Source organism: Vigna umbellata, chromosome 8 (assembly GCF_029865625.1).
Source record: "Vigna umbellata cultivar VRB3 chromosome 8, Vumbellata_1.0, whole genome shotgun sequence".
Taxonomy (NCBI): Eukaryota; Viridiplantae; Streptophyta; class Magnoliopsida; order Fabales; family Fabaceae; genus Vigna; species Vigna umbellata.
In genome coordinates this window covers 23488009-23507354 of record NC_142172.1, presented here as the reverse complement: position 1 = coordinate 23507354, position 19346 = coordinate 23488009, and the positions used below count along the sequence as shown (strand labels likewise).

General features: G+C 32.4%; 2 protein-coding genes across 2 annotated transcripts; one reads left to right on the top strand and one right to left on the bottom strand.

Annotated features, from left to right (window-relative positions):
* The first annotated feature begins 369 nt into the window (after positions 1-369).
* LOC124843606 (ethylene-responsive transcription factor RAP2-12-like) lies at positions 370-1858 on the top strand. The gene is made up of 2 exons (XM_047320386.2): positions 370-723; positions 811-1858. Exons 1-2 carry the CDS (start codon positions 555-557, stop codon positions 1539-1541), a joined length of 900 nt encoding a protein of 299 aa, XP_047176342.1. The 5' UTR covers positions 370-554; the 3' UTR covers positions 1542-1858.
* Positions 1859-5864: 4006 nt separating this feature from the next.
* Positions 5865-17936, bottom strand: LOC124843600 (fumarate hydratase 1, mitochondrial-like). The gene is made up of 17 exons (XM_088096926.1): positions 17810-17936; positions 17619-17736; positions 10798-10947; positions 10592-10702; positions 10339-10422; positions 9981-10079; positions 9818-9868; positions 9672-9721; positions 9495-9576; positions 9280-9374; positions 9119-9185; positions 8950-9000; positions 8761-8856; positions 8511-8609; positions 8364-8393; positions 8218-8283; positions 5865-6749 (listed from the first exon to the last, which is right to left on the bottom strand). Exons 1-17 carry the CDS (start codon positions 17875-17877, stop codon positions 6663-6665), a joined length of 1404 nt encoding a protein of 467 aa, XP_087953052.1. The 5' UTR covers positions 17878-17936; the 3' UTR covers positions 5865-6662.
* Between the last annotated feature and the right edge of the window lie 1410 nt (positions 17937-19346).

Here is a 19346-nt window from a genome sequence, read left to right as displayed (position 1 = left end):
TATATATATATAATTTGAAAAAGTCATTTTTGTTTAAATTAGTTGATCTGATAAATGTTAATCAAATTTATTTTATTTTGTTTAAAAGGTTATTTTTTTATTTTATAATTGAAACTACTCTTATATTAATTTATTTTTAATAACTTTTATTATGAGTAAATTTTCACATAATATTATGTAATGAATATTAGCTATTTTAATCCGTAATGTGGACAATAAAAGTTCATGAAACACTTATCTTAATATTTCTGTATTAGTTAAATTGTTTTATAAATAGTTAAAAAAGATAAGCATTAAAAGTAGATAGAAAGAATAAAGCCACTTGTGGATGGGTTCGCGAAGGGTAGCATTGTAGCGGAAGGTTCCTGATGTGTCTGTCAACCACTTTCTCCCCTGTTTTTCCAACTACATAAGCCATTCCAACCCTTCATTTTTTCTCACGTCATTTCTCTCAACACCTTTTCCCCAATATTTCTCACGACCCACTTCAACTCTACTTCTAAAACCCATTCCCAAAACCTTTCTTTCACCACTCACCATAACTTCCTTTCATCATGTGTGGCGGTGCCATCATCGCTGACTTCATACCCCGCCGTGACCGTTCTCTCGCCGCCTCCGACCTCTGGCCAAACTCCTTCGGAAAGGACGATGATTTCGGCTTCGGTTACTCCCAAATCGCTAACCAACTACCCTCCACTGTCAAAACGGCCCAAGCTCCCAAAGGTTGGTGTTCTTCCATCTTCAATAACTCTTTTTTTTTTTTTTTTTATCATGTTAAGGTTTTTTTCTAATGTGATTTTCCACCAACAGTTAGCGAGAAAGTTGACACTAAGCCAGTGAAAAGGCAGAGGAAGAATCTCTACAGAGGGATTCGGCAGCGCCCTTGGGGCAAATGGGCTGCGGAGATTCGCGATCCTAGAAAAGGGGTTCGTGTCTGGCTGGGTACCTTCAACACTGCGGAAGAAGCTGCAAGGGCCTACGATCGTGAAGCTCGAAAAATCCGCGGCAAAAAAGCTAAGGTGAATTTCCCTAACGAGGACGATGAATATTCCATTCAAGCTCGTAATCCGATTCCACCCCTTCCTTTCGCAACCCAAAAACCAACCCCGTATCAACAACAGTACCGTTGTGATCTCAATAATGCCCCTAGAAATCTCAACTTCGAGTTTGGTTACGACCTGAACCACACTGGAGCATTTTCATCCCACGTGGACACTGTCAACGCTGACTCGGTTGTCGCTTCCGGCGACGAAAATTCAGGGTTAGCGTCCGGTTCAGAGGGCGCTCATTCGACAAACGAGTTCATGGGGTCTGGTGAGAAAGTGAACGGTTATTTCAACGGCACGGCGATTGAGAAGGAGAAAGAGATAGAGGTGATTGAAGCCGAAGAGGAAAAGAACAAATTGCAGGAGCTTTCTGAGGAACTGATGGCTTATGAGAATTACATGAAGTTTTATCAGATTCCGTACTATGATGGACAATCTATGCCACCGAATAATGTTCAGGAAAGTGTTGTCGGGGATCTCTGGAGTTTCGATTGACGAGGAGTCAAGGGTGTTTATTTCTTCGTCAATACAGTCAAAAATTTCTTCCCGTTCTGCTGACTAAACTAACATCTCTGCGTTTTGGCAGGGATGGACAGAAATGTAAATTGGGTGCTTCGGTGGTAGTCGTCTTCATGAGTTTCCAACTTCTTTTCGCCATCTTATTATTAATTTATTGTTTCTAGAATTTATTTGTCTTCTACTTTTGTTGAATTGTAATTTTTCTTTTGGTGGTATGTTCAAACGCGATTTCACCGGATAAATTTCAAAGTCTTTGAATTTCGATCATCGGCTATTTTTTATCTGTTTGCTTACTTTGGTGGTTCTGTTGTATGCGTTTTCTCATCAATACTATTATTGCAAGAAAGACGAAGAAGAGTTAAAACATATTTTTTCATAATTTTAAATTGGTTTATAAATGAATAAGAATATTAAATATTTAAAAGAAGGGTTTTGTTTTGGTTTATTAGTGTAAAAATTATTTTATCCAAACAGGAGAGGATGGTGGAATAATGTTGGTCTCTTGTAGAACGGTCAAAAGGCGTGTGGAGAAGCGATGATGTTGAGAAAGTTTTGAAACGGTGAAAGAAATATTTGAGAAAATTTGGTATAATCGGTTTTGGATTAAGATTGATTAAGTTGATTTGATAAATAATTTGGTATATTTTATTTAATAAGATTTGAGTTTGGTTGATTAAAGAAAAGATGAATGATATTAGTTGGAGATTGGTTTGGGGGATGTTGTGATGGATAGCGTCATACTCCATCCTTTGGATGATTAAGAGACGCATGTGGTAAAAATAATGTAGTGAATCCATTGGCGCAACTGGTTTTGGGAAGTTACAAGTTTGAAGCGAGGCTTGTTTCTTGGAAGAAAGGAAATAAATAAATAAAACAGCAGACTCAGACACAGTGGGCGCCTATGGTTTGGGGTTAAAAAACCTCTACTTATTTTTACACCTCATCTCTCTCGTGCTCAACGCGTTTTCAATCCCAAAAATATTCATGGAAGGGCCTTTTCCAAAGTTGTTCAACTGTGCAATAATTTTAACATAATTTAAATATGCTTTAACATTTGGTTTAATCCCACGTTTTTTTTAATGGGAACTTTTTTACGGAATTTTAAATAGATCTCTTAATTTTTTTTTCTCAATTAAATTTTCTTTTTCTAAAATTATTTCAATTAAAGTTTTATCATTAAATTAGGTTAACATCGTTAAATTAATGTTTTCCATGGTTATTGAAAATGTGAAAAATAACCTCAATGTTTTTTAAATGATATAGGTCAGTTATTTTGTTTTATGATTCTGACGTGTATTTATTTTTAATTAAAGAAATTGAAAAAAAATTTAATTAAAGTGAAGATTTTCTTTAAGTTAGGAATTAAAAAAAAGTGAGTATTTCTTTGAATTTGGTTTATTGATAAAAAGAAAAGTGAGTGTTTCTTTGAATCGGGAATCAATAAGAAAAAGTGAAGAGTAATTTTAGAAAATAAAGGTTTATAATAGTTTTAAATTAAATGTTTTTTGGGCTTTGGTAATTTTCGTGAGGTGTGAGATTCTGTTGGGAGCGCTAGACAAAAGCACGAGGCTGAAGCATGTGATCATTAGAGCTCAATCTTAAGTAAGGTCAATAATTATGTTTTTTTTTGTGGCTTTTTTATGGTTATACTATGTTTGTTTTGGGAAACCAGAATATTGGGTGGTAGTCCTTATGGTTGAAAATGTTTGCTTTGCGATGTGGTAATCTCCCATGTTTAAAGTTGTTTTACAGTGTGTGTTTGAGTGCGTTTGGTTATTGTTTTAATACATTTATTTTTTGTCGTGATATGTATACATCATAGGTGTAGAAATATTTATATAGTGTTGTGTGTAATGGATGAGGATATTGAGGTTATTTTTCACCATGGAGGGAAGTTCGTTAATGATGAGACCCTGAAGTATGAAGGAGAGACTTCTATATTGTCTTATAACCCAAATATATGGAGTTACTTTGTGATTGTTAGTGTAGTCAAAGGTTTAGGATATGTAGATTTTAAAGATTTATGGTACTTTGTAGGAGAGGGTTTAGTGTTGGAAGACATGTTGGAGCTTTTGTATGATGACACTGGTGCCATGCATATGGTTAACTTAGCTAGGCTTAATGGTCATGTTCATGTATTCGTGGTACATGATGTTTTTTAATCCCAAGTTACACACATGCTTGAATATATTAATGATGATGAAGGAGAACTGAAACCTGTGTTGCATGAGACTAATGAGTGTGTAGGTAAAGCTGATGGTCAATGTAAAGATGATATTAGAACACAAGAGAGGGGTGATTGTGTTGGTGAAATGGAAGGTGAGCCTCACATACAGGAAGAGGTCCATGAGGGTGAAAAAGATGGTGGTGTTTCAGAAAATCCAATTCCTTTTTATGGTGAAGTTGAATGGAGGGTGATTTAGAGCAAGAGGTGTGTGAGTGTGAATGAGTTGTGGAGGAGGAAGTTGATGTTCGTAGCTGGAGTTCCTCTAGTGACCATGGTAGTCTTGATGGAAATAGTCAGTGGTTGGAGGGGCTACTTGATGTCAATGTTGATTGTGATATAGATGATCGTATAGATGTAGAATCTAGTAATATGGAAGTAGAAGTTCAAAGTTTGTCACATGAATTTAGTGGAGCATGTTCGAGTGAGATGCCACACAACAACTTTGATGATAATGTAAGTTGGGGGAATGAGAGAGATTTGTCAGATGATGAGTGGCAATCTGAGGAATTAGTTAGTGGACCAGATGTGATGAAGAGGTTAATGATAGTGAGGGTTATGGGAAATTTGCAACCTTTTGTACGCCAAAAAGTATGGTAGATTTTAAATGGGAAATGGGGAGATATTTTGCTGAAAAGCAAGACATTTTAGAAGCTATCGAAGGCTATGCCTATTAGAAAATGGCAAAAATATTAAATTTGTCAAAAACGATAAAAGAAGATTGAGGTTAAAGTGCGTGAGAGCAAAAGGAAAATGTCCTTGAACGTTATATTTTGTTTATATGGAGACAATCAATACATTGTAGCTAAGATCTATTGTAGACAACCATATCTGCAATAGGGAGTTCAACCTGAGGTTACTTGATGCCAAGTGGTTGAGCAAAAAGTTAGAGAAAACAGTGAGAGAAATCCAAAAGTCTAGGGTGTAGATATTCGTTAAAAAATTTAAAGAAAATGAAACATTAGTATATCTAGGTGTATGACTTATGGCCAAAGCTATTGTTTCATATAAGATTCATGGGTCCTTTAAGGCATGAAAAGACAGTTTTGTCTCTTGTAGGCCAATAATTGGATTAGACAGAGCTTTCTTGAAAGGGAAGTATGGTGGGGAGTTGTTAACAGTTATTGGACGAGATGCCAATGACCAAATGTTGCTTATTGCATTTGGTATGGTTGAAGTGGAAAACAAGGATTCATGGACCTGGTTTATAGAGCTATTGATTGATGACCTTCGTGGTGCTGAAGTATGTTCATAAATTACTTTTATGCCAGACCAACAAAAGGTAATAATGATCTAGACTTTGTAATTTTTGTATATTCATTCATTAATTATACTGTTTTAAAATCACATGGCCCACTTTTGGCTATACAAGAACTACTTTCTGGAGTTGATCAAAGATTTTGTGTACGACACTTGTATGTCAACTTCAAGAAGAAATATCCTGGCAAAAGCCTTAAGGGTCTAATGTGGAGGGCAGCTATAGCCACACACCCACAAACTTGGGAGATGAAGATATGAAACATTAAAGAACTGAACGAAGAGGCTTTTAAGCATTTGATAGTCATTCCTTCAAGGTTTGTGTTCATAACTTAACTCTTGTTAATATTTGTTTACGTGATTTGTTGTTGATATTACTTAAGATCAAGATTCATTACAACAACTAAATGTGACACTTTGGTGAACAATATGAGTGAGGCCTTCAATAGTTCTGGTTCATACCAAGAGTAAACCCATCATTACCATGTTAGATGACATCCAGGTTTACATCATGCAAAGATGGATAAGAAACACTTCAAAGATACAATCCTTCCCATAATCCATTTGTCTAAAAATCCAGACCAGATTTAGAAAGGAATCACAATTAACCAAACATTGAATTCCTAGGTAAACCTCATTCATTAGTTGTGAATTATGTTAAATTATTTATTTGGTTCATAAGTATGGTTGTTATTCTTTCTTAAAATGTCAACCAATAAACTATTTTAAGTTCGACACGTGTCATACAGTGTAAATTATACGTAGATATTTTTTGGCAGAATTTGCAGTTAATTATTAAAATATATTAATTTCAAAAATTAAAAATATTTTAAATATTATTTCCAATTTTATAAATTAATTACTTCATAATTAATCATTTTCAATTTTAATTTATATCCATTCTTATTAAAATTAAATCAAAGATACTTTTATAATTTATTATATCACGTAGTTAATCTTTTTTTTTTCACATCAATTAAACTCACAACAAACTTTTTTCTTCTTTTTCATAACTTTTTAATTCAAACAATTTTACTTTTACTAACTCTATACTATTTTTCCTTTTTTTTTTTCTTAACTTAGTGTGCAATCCAAACAAAACATAAGGATGAAATATTGAATCATTAGTCACCACAATCCACATCATTCATCCATATGCTTCCGAGTTATTTTTCTAGTTTTCAGATAGTAAGCGTGAATATAAACAATTACTTTGCCTCCAAAACTTCTTCTATAGAAGGAATTTGATGAATATAAACAGCTATTTATTAAAGAAAACAAATTGAAAAATAACTGAGTTGTCTTAGAAATCAATGTCGTAATATAACATTTTTTTGCATTCATGTCGTAAAATAATGATTTTAATTTGTCTGCGATTGCAAACGTTACTGTCACAATATAAAGTTTTTTTTTTACTGATAGCACTGCAATGCAATGTAGTTGACCCATAGAAATCCATTTTATTTGTAATTTTTTACTATCATGGTTCTATGATATATTTTAGGAACTTTTAGCCTGGGTATAAAGCATACGTACGTAATAGTATCAAAACAAGGTACTTTAATGTAGGCGATGGTGGAACAAGGAATCATTAGAACAAAACATTTACGAGGTACCTAATCGGATGGTCCAAGCATTTGCTCAGGTACCACAAGTTTGTCGAAATCTTCAGAGCTCAGCACTCCAATTTTCAATGCAGCTTCCTGAAAAATCATTTCACCTTCGCTATTTAACCAAAATATCATTCCAATCAACGAAAAACACATAAATTATTAAGGAATCAATTCATTCACATAAACACCACAAATATTAACATTAAAAGAAACTCATACAAGAGTTTCACTGCTTCTGCAAGGATACTGATACAAAGAATATGCTACTGAATTATTGTATTGAATGTTATAAAAGAGAGGTCAAAATATACAAAATATATTAGAATTAATTAACAAATTAATTTTATTATGTGACTCTCATTTCAAATATTATGATATAATATTTCAAATATAAAGAACTCTAGATTATTACGAGAAGTTATAATAAAATAAAATAAAGATAAAATGATGAATGTTGATTTATAAAAGAGATTATAATTCTGTTTTTTTTTCATAAGGTTATTTTAAAAGACAGAAATAAAATGAGAAAATGAAGTTGAAGAACATATATGAAGAAATATTCTCATACTATTTCTTACGAATCAAGGCTAGTATATTATGATTATGTTACGAGGATTATAAATATTAAGGTCCTAAAGTAGTTTTCTAGAACGGACTATAATAACATAGGAAAACTACAAATTAATTTATTGTTAGATTTATAATTCTCCTTAATGATGTTTGTTCATAAATTATGTTTTTCCCAAAAATTATAATGAACCCTACTTTATACTTTTTTCTAATTTTTTACAAATCCTAATTATTAGGTTTAGGGATTTGATGTTAGCGCTGCAGATGATAAAATTGATAGATGATTTTCGCTGCATGTTATTGAATTAATTCATCATTGGAAATTCAAATATCAATTTCTCTTGGGACATGGATCAAGTGCATTGAAAGCAATTCAAGAATTGGTTTTTCTTTTATCTTATTGTCATCGAGTGATTTAAGTGCGACCACATTATTCTTATTATTTTTATATATTTGATTATGAATAATAATAAAATCAATTTATACTTCATTATGCGATATGATTTATGTATTAAATCACAAAATGTTATCATATCGTATGAAACAAGTGAAAGAATGTTAGAATTAACATATAAATTCATCCTATTATGTGATTCATTTGTAATATCATAAGAGACCCAAATGTAATTTAATAAGATATATTATTATGGAAAGTTATAATAAAATAAAATAAAACCGAACTTGATGGATATTGCTTTATAAAAAAGACAAATTTTGTCTCTGATCATAAGATTCGTTCATAATAAATCATCACGAAAGTGTAAGATGAGAAAAAAAAAGACAAAAAGATAGATTGAAGAAAAAGATTGGAAAATAAAAATTGAAAAATATATTATCATAAAATCTCTTATGAATAAAAGTTAATATTCTGTTATGATTATATTGTAAACTGTAATAATTTTCTAGAATGAAATAAGAAAATAGAAAAACTACAAGTTAACTTGCTAAACAAACACAAGAGAAGAGAAGTATAACATGCAATCATCACCTTAAGAGTAGTTCCCTCTTTGTGGGCTTTCTTGGCAACAGTCGCTGCCTTGTCATAACCAATTTTCTGAAACAGACAAATAAAATTAAATTTCTCAGAAGAATATAAAAGTTAGGTAATTTCATGATAGACGAAAGGAAACTTACTGGGTTCAAGGATGTCACAAGCATCAGTGACTGCAAGGTGAATCAAAATTGAAACATAAATAAACTAAATTAGTATAAGAAGTGTAATTAAGAAATTGATATTTTGGTTTGGTTTTGATATTTGTTTGAAATAAGTGAACAACATACCTCGTGCAGTAATTTTGAAATTCTTTCCTTATTAGCTTCAATACCTCTCACACAATGCTTTTCAAATGAAGCAGCTGAATCTCCCAGCAGTCTTACCGACTGCCAAAATTAAAAGGGAAAAGACATTCGGTGCGTCTTTTAGGTAATGCAGTGAGATACAATATTCAAAATTTCTAAATGGCTTAAAATGTATGAACCAAACTAATAGCTAGTTCCGCTTTATGTGATTGATAAATTAGAAATATCATACACGAAGGAGACAACTGGCAATCATTGGCTTGAATACATTGAGCTCAAAATGACCATTTGATCCACCAACTGTGATCGCAACATGGTTTCCCATCACCTGAAATTGCGAATCATGAAAACAATTCAGGAAATTTTGTTCATCAAAAGTTCACGTTGTGACTTTATAACAAGTTACAGAAACTGTGTCTACCTGTGCGCAAACCATTGTCAAAGCCTCACATTGGGTAGGGTTAACCTTCCCCTGGAACAGAATATGGTTGTAGGTTCAAATTCCAATTTTAAGGAAAATAAATAAAATAACCATAAAACCACTGGTTTGTGTGACAAACATATAAATTCTGTCAGCACGAGAATCTTACAGGCATAATGCTGCTTCCTGGTTCATTTTCAGGAAGAATGAGTTCACCAAGACCGCAGCGTGGACCACTATATTTTTTATTGCATTATGAAAACCCATAAAAGAATATACGATTAGTTTTGTATGTATTTAACACAAGAGCAGTAATTACTGGCTACCAACCTTCCCAATAGTCGTATATCATTAGCAATCTTCATCAAAGAAGCCGCAACAGTGTTAAGGGCACCACTGGTTTCAACAAACGCATCATGAGCAGCCTGCAAAACAAGAATATATTGTGCTGCATTGGAAGCATGCCTGATGAAAAAACTAAGGTAATGAAATGAAAAAGACATATTTTACGTTAAATACAATGAGGAAAAGTTGCAGAAACAAACCAAGGCCTCAAACTTATTTTCTGCCGTAACAAAAGGCAGATTTGTTTCCTCGGCCACTGCTGCTGCTATCTTTGCATCAAACCTGAAATTTCACCCACAAAATTACCAATGCAAAAAATATCCAAATTCATAAAAATAAAATATAGAAAACACCGTTTAGTTATCAAACAAGCATACCCCTTCTTTGTATTCAATCCGGTCCCTACAGCCGTACCACCCTGAGCAAGCTGTTCATCAAGTAACATCACTGTTTAGTGAGAATCAGAACTCCAAAAGAAAATAGTGAAAAACAAGCAGTTAGCTTTTGTGCTTGATCGTTTAACCTGATACATGCGCGACATTGTCGCAATTACTCGCTCAATACCATACTTCACCTGCAGATAAAGGAAAAAACAACAACGAGAAATCACTACTGTCAGTATTAACAATGCAACATAAATGAAAGCGAAAATATGAAACAGCTCGAGCCAACACAAGCAAGCTTACTTGTGTAGTGTACCCACTAAATTCTTGCCCAAGAGTCAAAGGTGTTGCATCTTGAGTATGAGTTCGTCCTATCTTCACAATATCTTCGAATTCAATTGACTGAAAAAGAGAAAGCAATGATAAAAAAACCATTTAGAGAAATTCAATTACACAGCCATATGCCTTCAGTCTGTAAATAATTTTTCTTCTCAGAGACCACTTATTTTTATCCAAGTTATAGGTTTCTAATATGTTTTCTGATATAAGAACTCATCAGCTATTCGCAAATGCAAAGTGCATAAACGATAACCTCAAAGGAAAAGTGAGACAAAGAACCAGATAAAACCACTAGCTCATATATATGAACTACAATTCAAACCTTTAAGTTTAGTGTATCATGCAAGATTTTCAGGCTGGGGATTAGTCTTGAGTTTATTTCCTTTGCAGCTGCAATGTGCATTACCTGGAAAGAAGTAAACAAACACAAATTAAAAAGAAAACAATATTTTAAACAAGGTAGGACAGTAGATAAACAAAGTATAAGAAACCGTATATCAGGAATTGTACTATATTGATACCGAGCCTAATCAATAAGAAATTTGGATATATATATATGATTATAAGATGCTTACAGTTGGGAATGTATCATTTGAAGACTGTGATCTATTGACATGATCATTTGGGTGTACAAACTTTTCACCACGCTTACGGCCAAGAATCTCTGCTGCTCGGTTTGCAATAACCTGAAAAGTTGAGGGGAGAAAAAACAATAATCTTGGTAGGAACCTAAAGTGTGTGCTGCCGAAGTTTAATTTTGATCACAAATAATTGTAGAAACCTCGTTAGCATTCATGTTACTCTGTGTGCCACTTCCAGTTTGCCATACAACGAGTGGAAAATGTTCGTTCAGTTTTCCTTCTGCTACTTCTTGAGCTGCTTGCATTATCGCTTCTCCTACATTAGGATCAAGACCATACTCCATGTTCACCTGCATTGCATTCAGATATTGGTCCTTTGATCAAATATATGTTCTAAATTTAGTATAACTTTTCAACTTTCATTTTACGTTTTATTGCTTATAAAATTATTTATCTAAGTTCTACAATATATTTTTAGCATTTCATTTTTACTAAAATGATAAATTAATTCATTTAGATTGTTTTATCAGATTCATGTTAGATATCATCATATACTATAATATCTTAAATATCTTAATAGACTGATATTTCAAAATATACAAATTATTTATCATCATATACAAAAAGATATATGGCAAATTTTAAAAAGTAACTAAACGATTATAAACATTATAAATTTATATTTATTATTAAAAAAACAATATCATATAATTTATAATGAATTTTATTCTCATTTCATCTACCATTTAACACATTTAATATAAAAATATTTCAGTAATTTTGTTTTTCAAAAACTAATTTTTACAATAATAACTAAAAATATGGTATTATAAACCTCTCACTAATATACTTCACTACAATTTTTTTTTAATGACCTTAATTTCACCATTTTAGTGATGGAATGTAAATTGATTTTGTATGTTAGACCTATAAGATAAAAGCTCAAGATTAGAAAAAAAACCAGATAGGATTCTAGAAAATCCTAGATAAAAGGATTCTAGAATTATGTACAAAAATATCTATAGATGCTTATCTATAAGATGTCTCTAGATAAATTTAGAATTATAGGAATGTTTTAGAAATATCTAGATAATGAATAATAACCTTTAGATTAATGTTATGGTGACAAGATCCTAATCATTGGTTAAGGAGGTGTCACTAGTATAAATAAGGAGTGATTGTATCATTTGTAATTAAGCCCAAAAAAAATAGAAACATTCAATACAACAAGTCTTTCCTTCTCTTAAAATCTTTCAACCTCTCCCAATTTTAAAAACTTCCTTCAAACCTCTAAAATTTTCTCCCAACAAAGTGGTATCAAGAGCCATAAGATCATCATAAAAATGACAACTATAGAACTTCCCTTTCAAGTCACGATTCTCACCAAGAGCAACTATGACAATTGAAGCTTAAGAAGAGTTTGAGAGACTCAAGGAAGAAAGACAAGAAATCTCTTTGTCTAATCTACCAAGGATTAGACGAAGATACTTATGAGAAGATTTCTAGAGTCAAGTCAGTCAAGGAAGCATGGGAGAAGCTTAAGATCTTTTTCAAGGGAGTAGATCAAGTAAAAAGGTACGTCTTCAAACTTTGACAAGAGAGTTTGAAGCTTTGCATATGAGGGAAGGTGAACTAGTCTTTGATTACTTTTTAAGTTTTTAACGATTACTAATCAACTAACAAGAAGTGGTGAAAAGTTAAATGATGTAAGAATTATGGAGAAAATTCTTAGATCATTAGATCTAAAGTTTGAACATATTCTCACCATTACCGAAGAAACCAAAGACTTGGAGGCCATGTCAATAGAGCAACTTATTGGTTCGTTGCAAGCTTATGAAGAAAAGAAAAAGAAGAAGGAAGAGATCGTGGAACAAGTCCTTAAGGCACATGTTGCTTCAAGAAAATAAGAAAACACACGCAACCAATCAAGAAGAAGTTATAGTCGAGAACATGGACAATGGTGTGCATATGGACATGGACAAGGACGAAGGCCTAACAACAATAACCAAAGAGGAGAAAGCTCTAACAGAGGTCGTGGGAGAGAAAATCCGAATTCAAGGTATGACAAGTCACGAATCAAGTGTTACAATTGTGATAAATTTAAACATTATGCTTCTGAGTGTAGAACCCTTAACAAAAATAAAGTCGAAGAGAAAGCCAACAATGTCGAAGAAAGGTGTATACCTTGTTACTAGCTTATAAAGACCAAGATAAAGGCGAGGATAATTAGTGGTACCTTGATAGTAGAGCATGTAATCATATGTGTGGAAAAAGAAGCATGTTCGTGGAGATTGATGAATCAGTAAAGGGAAACATGGCTTTTGGAGATGAATCAAAGGTGGCAGTGAAAGGAAAAGGTAATGTCCTCATCCGACTAAAGAATGAAGAACATCAATTTATTTCCAATGTGTATTATGTGCCAAGCATGAGAAGTAACATCTTGAGCTTAGGAAAACTCTTAGAGAAAGGTTATGATATTCAACTTAAGAATAATAACCTTTCTATAAGAGATACTAAAAGTAAATTCATTGCAAAGGTGTCAATGACAAGAAATAGAATGTTTGTGCTCAACATCCAAAGTGATGGCCCACAATGTCTCAAGATGTGCTACAAAGACCAATCATGGCTTTGGCATCTTCGATTTGGCCATCTAAATTTTAAAGGATTAGAGTTGCTCTCCAAGAAGGCAATGGTGAGAGGACTGCCTTGTATTACTCACCACAACCAAGTTTGTGAAGGATGTTTACTTAGAAAACAATTTCGATTGAGTTTTCTAAATGAGTCGGACTCAAGAGCTCAAAAGCCATTAGAACTCCTACACGCAAATGTGTACAGCCCAATCAAGCCATGATCACTCGGTAAGAGTAGTTATTTCCTTCTTTTCATTGATGATTTTTCAAGAAAAACATGGGTATATTTCTTAAAAGAAAAATCAGAAGTATTTGAGAACTTCAAGAAGTTAAAAGCCCATGTTGAGAAAGAAAGTGGTCTTGTGATCAAAGCTTTGAGATTCGATCATGAAGGAGAGTTAACATCAAAAGAGTTTCAGAAGTATTGTGAAGATAATTGAGTTAGATGGGAATTGACAGTGCCAAGATCCCCTCAACAAAATGGAATGACGGAAAGGAAGAATAAATCAATCTTGGAGATGGCAAGGAGCATGCTTAAAAGAAAGAGACTTCCAAAGGAGTTTTAGGCTGAAGTCGTTGCATGTGCTGTTTATCTTAGCAACCACTCTCCAACAAGAAGCACTAATGGAAAAACAACACAAGAAGCATGGAGTCGAAGAAAGTCAGGTATTTATCATCTAGAGTCTTTGGATGCATTACTCATGTCCATGTAAGAAGTAAGCTTGATGACAAAAGTGGAAAATACGTCTTCATTGGTTACGATGCCAACTCCAAAGGGTACAAACTCTACAATCCTGATACAAGGAAAAAAATCATTATTCGAAATGTAGTGTTTGATGAAGAATGAGATTGGTCGACAAACTGTAAGGACCATACCTTTTTCTCATGCATTGAAGAAGATGATGTGGAACAACCACAACAATCGAAGAGGCACCTATTATTCCACCTGCTTCATCAAATACAACCCCTTAAGAAGATGAAAGCTCAAGTGAAGAACTCCACATTTTCGAAGTCTTCAAGAAATCTAGACAATGTTACCTTATTATGTATATTTGTATATTGTGGGCCCATGATATTCAAAGAAGCAATTGAAAAGAAGAGTTGGAGAAATGTTATGGATGAAGAGATTAAGACGATGAAGAAGAATGATACGTGGGAGCTAGTCTCGCTTCCAAAAGGCACAAAGCAATTGGTGTAAAGTGGGTCTACAAAGCAAAGAAGGAATCCAAAGGAGAAGTTTAGAGATACAAGGCAAGATTGATGGCGAAAGTCTATAGTCAAAGAGCTGACATCGATTATGACGAGGTATGATCTTGTTGCTCGATTAGAAATTGTTAGACTTATTATATCATTAACAGCTCAAAACAATTAGAAGATACATAAAATGGATGTCAAATTTATCTTCTTAAATAGAGTTCTTGAAGAAGAAGTCTACATTGAGCAACCACAAGGATATGAAGTCAAAGCTGAAGAATACAAAGTCTTGAAATTAAAGAAGACTCTTTATGGGCTGAAACAATCCCCTAGAGCTTGGAATGTTATGATTGACAAGTACTTCAAAGAAGCGAATTTCATAAGTGTTCATATAAGCATGCACTCTATATCAAAGCTCAAGGCGGCGATATTTGATTGTATGCTTGTATGTCGATTCTTGATTTTTACAAGGAACAATCCAAGCATGTTTAAGGAATTCAAGAAGGATATGACTGTGGAATTTGAAATGACCGACATGGGGCTTATGGCATACTATCTCAAAATTGAAGTAAAGCAAGGCAATGAAGGAATTTTTATTACTCAAGAAATTTATACTAAAGACCTCCTCAAGAAGTTCAAGATGGATGATGTTAATTTAGTTGGTACTCCTATGGAATGCGACATCAAGTTGAGTAAGGATGAAGATGAAGAAAAAATGGATCCAACCCTCTATAAAAGTCTTGTTAGAAGTTTGTTTTATTTAACTTGTACAAGACTATATATTCTCTATCTCGTCAGAGTTGTGAGTCGCTACATGGAAGCTCCAACAACTACTCACTTCAAGTCAAGAAAGAGGATTCTTCGATATATCAAAGGTACAATTAGCTTTGGCCTATACTACTCTATTTTTAATGACTACAAGCTTGCTGGATAGAGTGATAGTGACTGAAGTGGAGATATGGATGACCAAAAGAGCACAAGTGGATTTGTGTTCCACATGGGTGACACAACATTTACTTGGATGTCCAAGAAGTATCATATTGTCACTCTTTCTACATTTGAAGCAGAATATGTAGCTGCAACTTCATGTATTTGTCATTTTGTTTGGCTATGAAACCTATTAAAGGAGTTAAACTTGTCATAAGTGGAGCTAACAAAGATTTTCGTGGACAACAAGTCGGCAAATAACATTTTAGAATTCTAGAAAATCCTATCTAAAAGGACTCTAGATTGATGTGCAAAAATATCTAGAGATGCTTATCTATAAGATATCTCTAGATAAGTTTAGAATTATAGGGTTGTTTTAGAAATCTCTAGAGAATGAATAATAACCCTTGGATTAATGTTTTGCTGGCAAAATCCTAACCATTGGTTGAGGTGTTATTAGTATAAATAGAGAATGATTGTATTATTTGTAATCAAGCCAAAAAAAATAAAAATTAGAAGCATTCAATACAACAAGTGTTTTCTTCTCTTAAAATCTTCCAACCTTTTCCAATTTTAAACACTTCCTTTAAGTCTTTAAAATTTCCTCCTAACATTTACCTCTTTTAGATTATGTTTTGCACTGAATACACATTTTCATTTTTAAACTTCTTAATAAACAGCAAACATAATCTCAAATTTCCCCATAACTCACTACGGTGGAACTCGCACATGCAGGTAAACAACCAAATTCACTATAAAACTGAATATATGTTTTTTGAATTCCTGTTTTTCTTAGTGTATACACGAATGCACTTGCTGAAATTGGTTGCTTCTCTAGCATCACATCAATAGACATGGATGGATTCAAACTAGTGATAAAAGGAGTCTTATAAGAATTAGATGGTATTGACCATATGCTTACACATGTGCTCTAAGTGTCATAAATTATTATTTTATATTGCTCCATTTTTTCTCTAAATCTGTTAAAAAATGAATTTCATGCATTTTGAACGTGAGACTAAACATTAATAAGTAGTATAATAAGAAGTGAAATAATAGACTCAACAAACAAAAAGTTTCATTAGAATAACTTTTAGCTGAATGATATGATATCATATTAAAAAGTAAATTTTAAACCTAATTGAATCTTACAAAATCAATTTATAAAATAAGATTTACTATTATAAGTTGACTTTATCTTTAGCCATTATGAAATATATAACAAAATCCCTTAAATTATCCAAATGGAAATTTAGACAAATGCACCACTTCAGGCCGATATTGAGGTTTATGAAAGGATAAATTTCTCGAACTGAATCTTTAATCCAGATCATGGATTCGCATGCAGTGATCAACAGATAATTAAAAACCTCCAAATGCTCTCCCAAATGATAACTCCGCTATGGATTCGCATACACACCGTCATCAAATAAGACTTATTCTTAAAATCAGGTTGATGCATGTAATGTCGCTGTGAAGAGAACAACAATTTCGATCGTTCATTCCAATTCAAAGAATTGTTCATCCCTAACCCTCCACTCACGAAAATTAGTGCCATCAAACATAGAAAATTGTATATGCGCTCGTTCAAGAACGAACAAATTTGCATCATGGGCAACCGAAACGGCTTCAACATTATTCAAAATAGTCTATAAACCTTCAATTAATTGTTGTAAAGACATCAATATTTGATTTCTGATTTCTTGATAATCCTAGACATATGCTCTCCACTACCTCTTTTGCTTTCTGCTCTCTAAACACAGTTTCAAGTTTCAAACTTCCTTATAAGCACCTGACGCTCCAAAATTCATTATGGTGGCACTCACACACGCCGTTACACACAATAAATCACTATATAATTTAATATTGATGTACCATTTTTTTTATGTATTATTGAAGATTAGTTTTTATAATCGATAGTTTCATTAAAAAATATTAAAATTTAATAAATATGTTAGAAATCTCAAATCAATTATAGATAAGATAAGATTATCATATAACTGGATATAGAATTCATCTTACAAGTTTATTTTGTAAAATTAAATTAAATTTAAAGTTTAATTCTAAAAAAAGAAATAGGATGTGAAATGATTGATCCAATATATTGTTAACTGAGAAAAATTAATTGGGTTAAATTGAATTTATTTTAAGAATAACTTGAATGGAAATTGAGATGATTTGAAAGATGAAAATAGTAAAAAATAAAAAGTAAGAGGTTATAAAATAGGCATGATTGATGTAAAGATCAGTGGAATGTATATATATTGAACCTTGGCAGCGCATTTCTTCAAGATGCCAAAGGCGCGAACGATGGGTAGAGGCATGCGTTCAGAAAGGCCACCAATATGAAAGTTGTGCAACGATCTCTGAGTTTGTGCTCCCCATAATCTAATTAACAAAACAACTCATTCTCAGCTTTAAAACAAAAACACAGAGGAAATACAAAGATAAAGTAAATAACTTGTCCAAAGGAACTTCAATTGATCCAAAGCTATCTCTTTCTTCTCTCATCCAACCCAAAGCCATCATGCTCTTCTTTCCTTCAAATCTAACTCATAAACCTTTTAACCACAAATAAGTAATCACTTCACCAGACACTTTCCTTTTCCAGATTTAAAGCAATTTCCTAATAATATCACCAATGCCGTCCGACCAGGAATCCATCTCACGGATCAATAATTCTCAAACATTAAACTCACACTGCACTTTCAATAAAACACCCTTTTCTTACACCAATTATTAAATATTTATAAAACTATTATAGCTACATCTATTTTCAATTTAATTAATATCAACACTAAAACACTTTCATGTCAACTATTTAACTTCAATTTTGTGCTTTTCATTTTATTTTATTCAAGGTATGTTTCAATTTCCAATTTTTCTATGCAATTCATAATAATTTACCTATGCAATTTGCGAGTCAAGCTTCAAAACTTTGCAAGTTTTTTATGACAACAACCAAAATTAGTTTAGAATCACCTTCTACACAATAATTTTATCACTAACTAATTTATCATTTTTATTTTTAGCTTTGATAATATATTTCAAATTTAATAAAATTCCTCAAAACATAATTTATTCCTCAAATCATCCTTGCACAACATAATTGACATAACAATTGTTTAAATCATTAACATGTTTGTGCTAGATGTATTAATCATGAAAGGATAAATGAAATAAGCCTAAATAGATTGAGAATCTATATTTCTGGTAGTATTAATCTATTACATAAGTAATTTAATCCATTAGATTAAGTTAGAACACATAGAATGCAAAAACAGGGCAAAACATTTTGTTATAATCGATTACATTAGTTACATAATCGATTAAAACAGAGATAAAGACATAATCTGTTATACACATAGTATAATCTGTTAGAGAGAGAAAATGAAAGAGAAATAAGGCATAATATTAAAATAATCGATTATATAAGTTACATAATCGATTAAAACAAAAAAAAAATGTTTAATCTGTTATGCTAATAACATAATCTGTTAGGTTAGTTGAAAACAGTATTAAGCTTAACTGCCAACATAATCGATTATATAAGTGACATAATTGATTAAAACAGAAAGAAAAACATAATTGATTAAACATCAACAAGATCTGATTTTTTATATAAATCAGACTTGACACTTGACTCTTAGCTCATTGGTGATCAAGCAATCAAGAATTCGTTTAAGACACATTGGAATTCATATGTTCTGATCTTTCTGCACTATTGGAGTGTTATATAATCAGGCTCTTATTCATTTGATGTAATTTGATACTTGTGTTGGGTACTACCAGACTCATTATGAACGAGACGTAGCAGAAGCCATTAGGACTCTCAAAACCACCATTACCAAAAAAGATACACAGAGACCCCAAAATTTTATTAGAGTTTGTAATGATGGATTCAGATGGATTGAAGATGGATTACCCCTTTCATTTGTAATGTGTTGATTTTTTTAGATTGAGAAAGTTAAAAGAAAGAAGAAGGAAGGAGGAAAAAG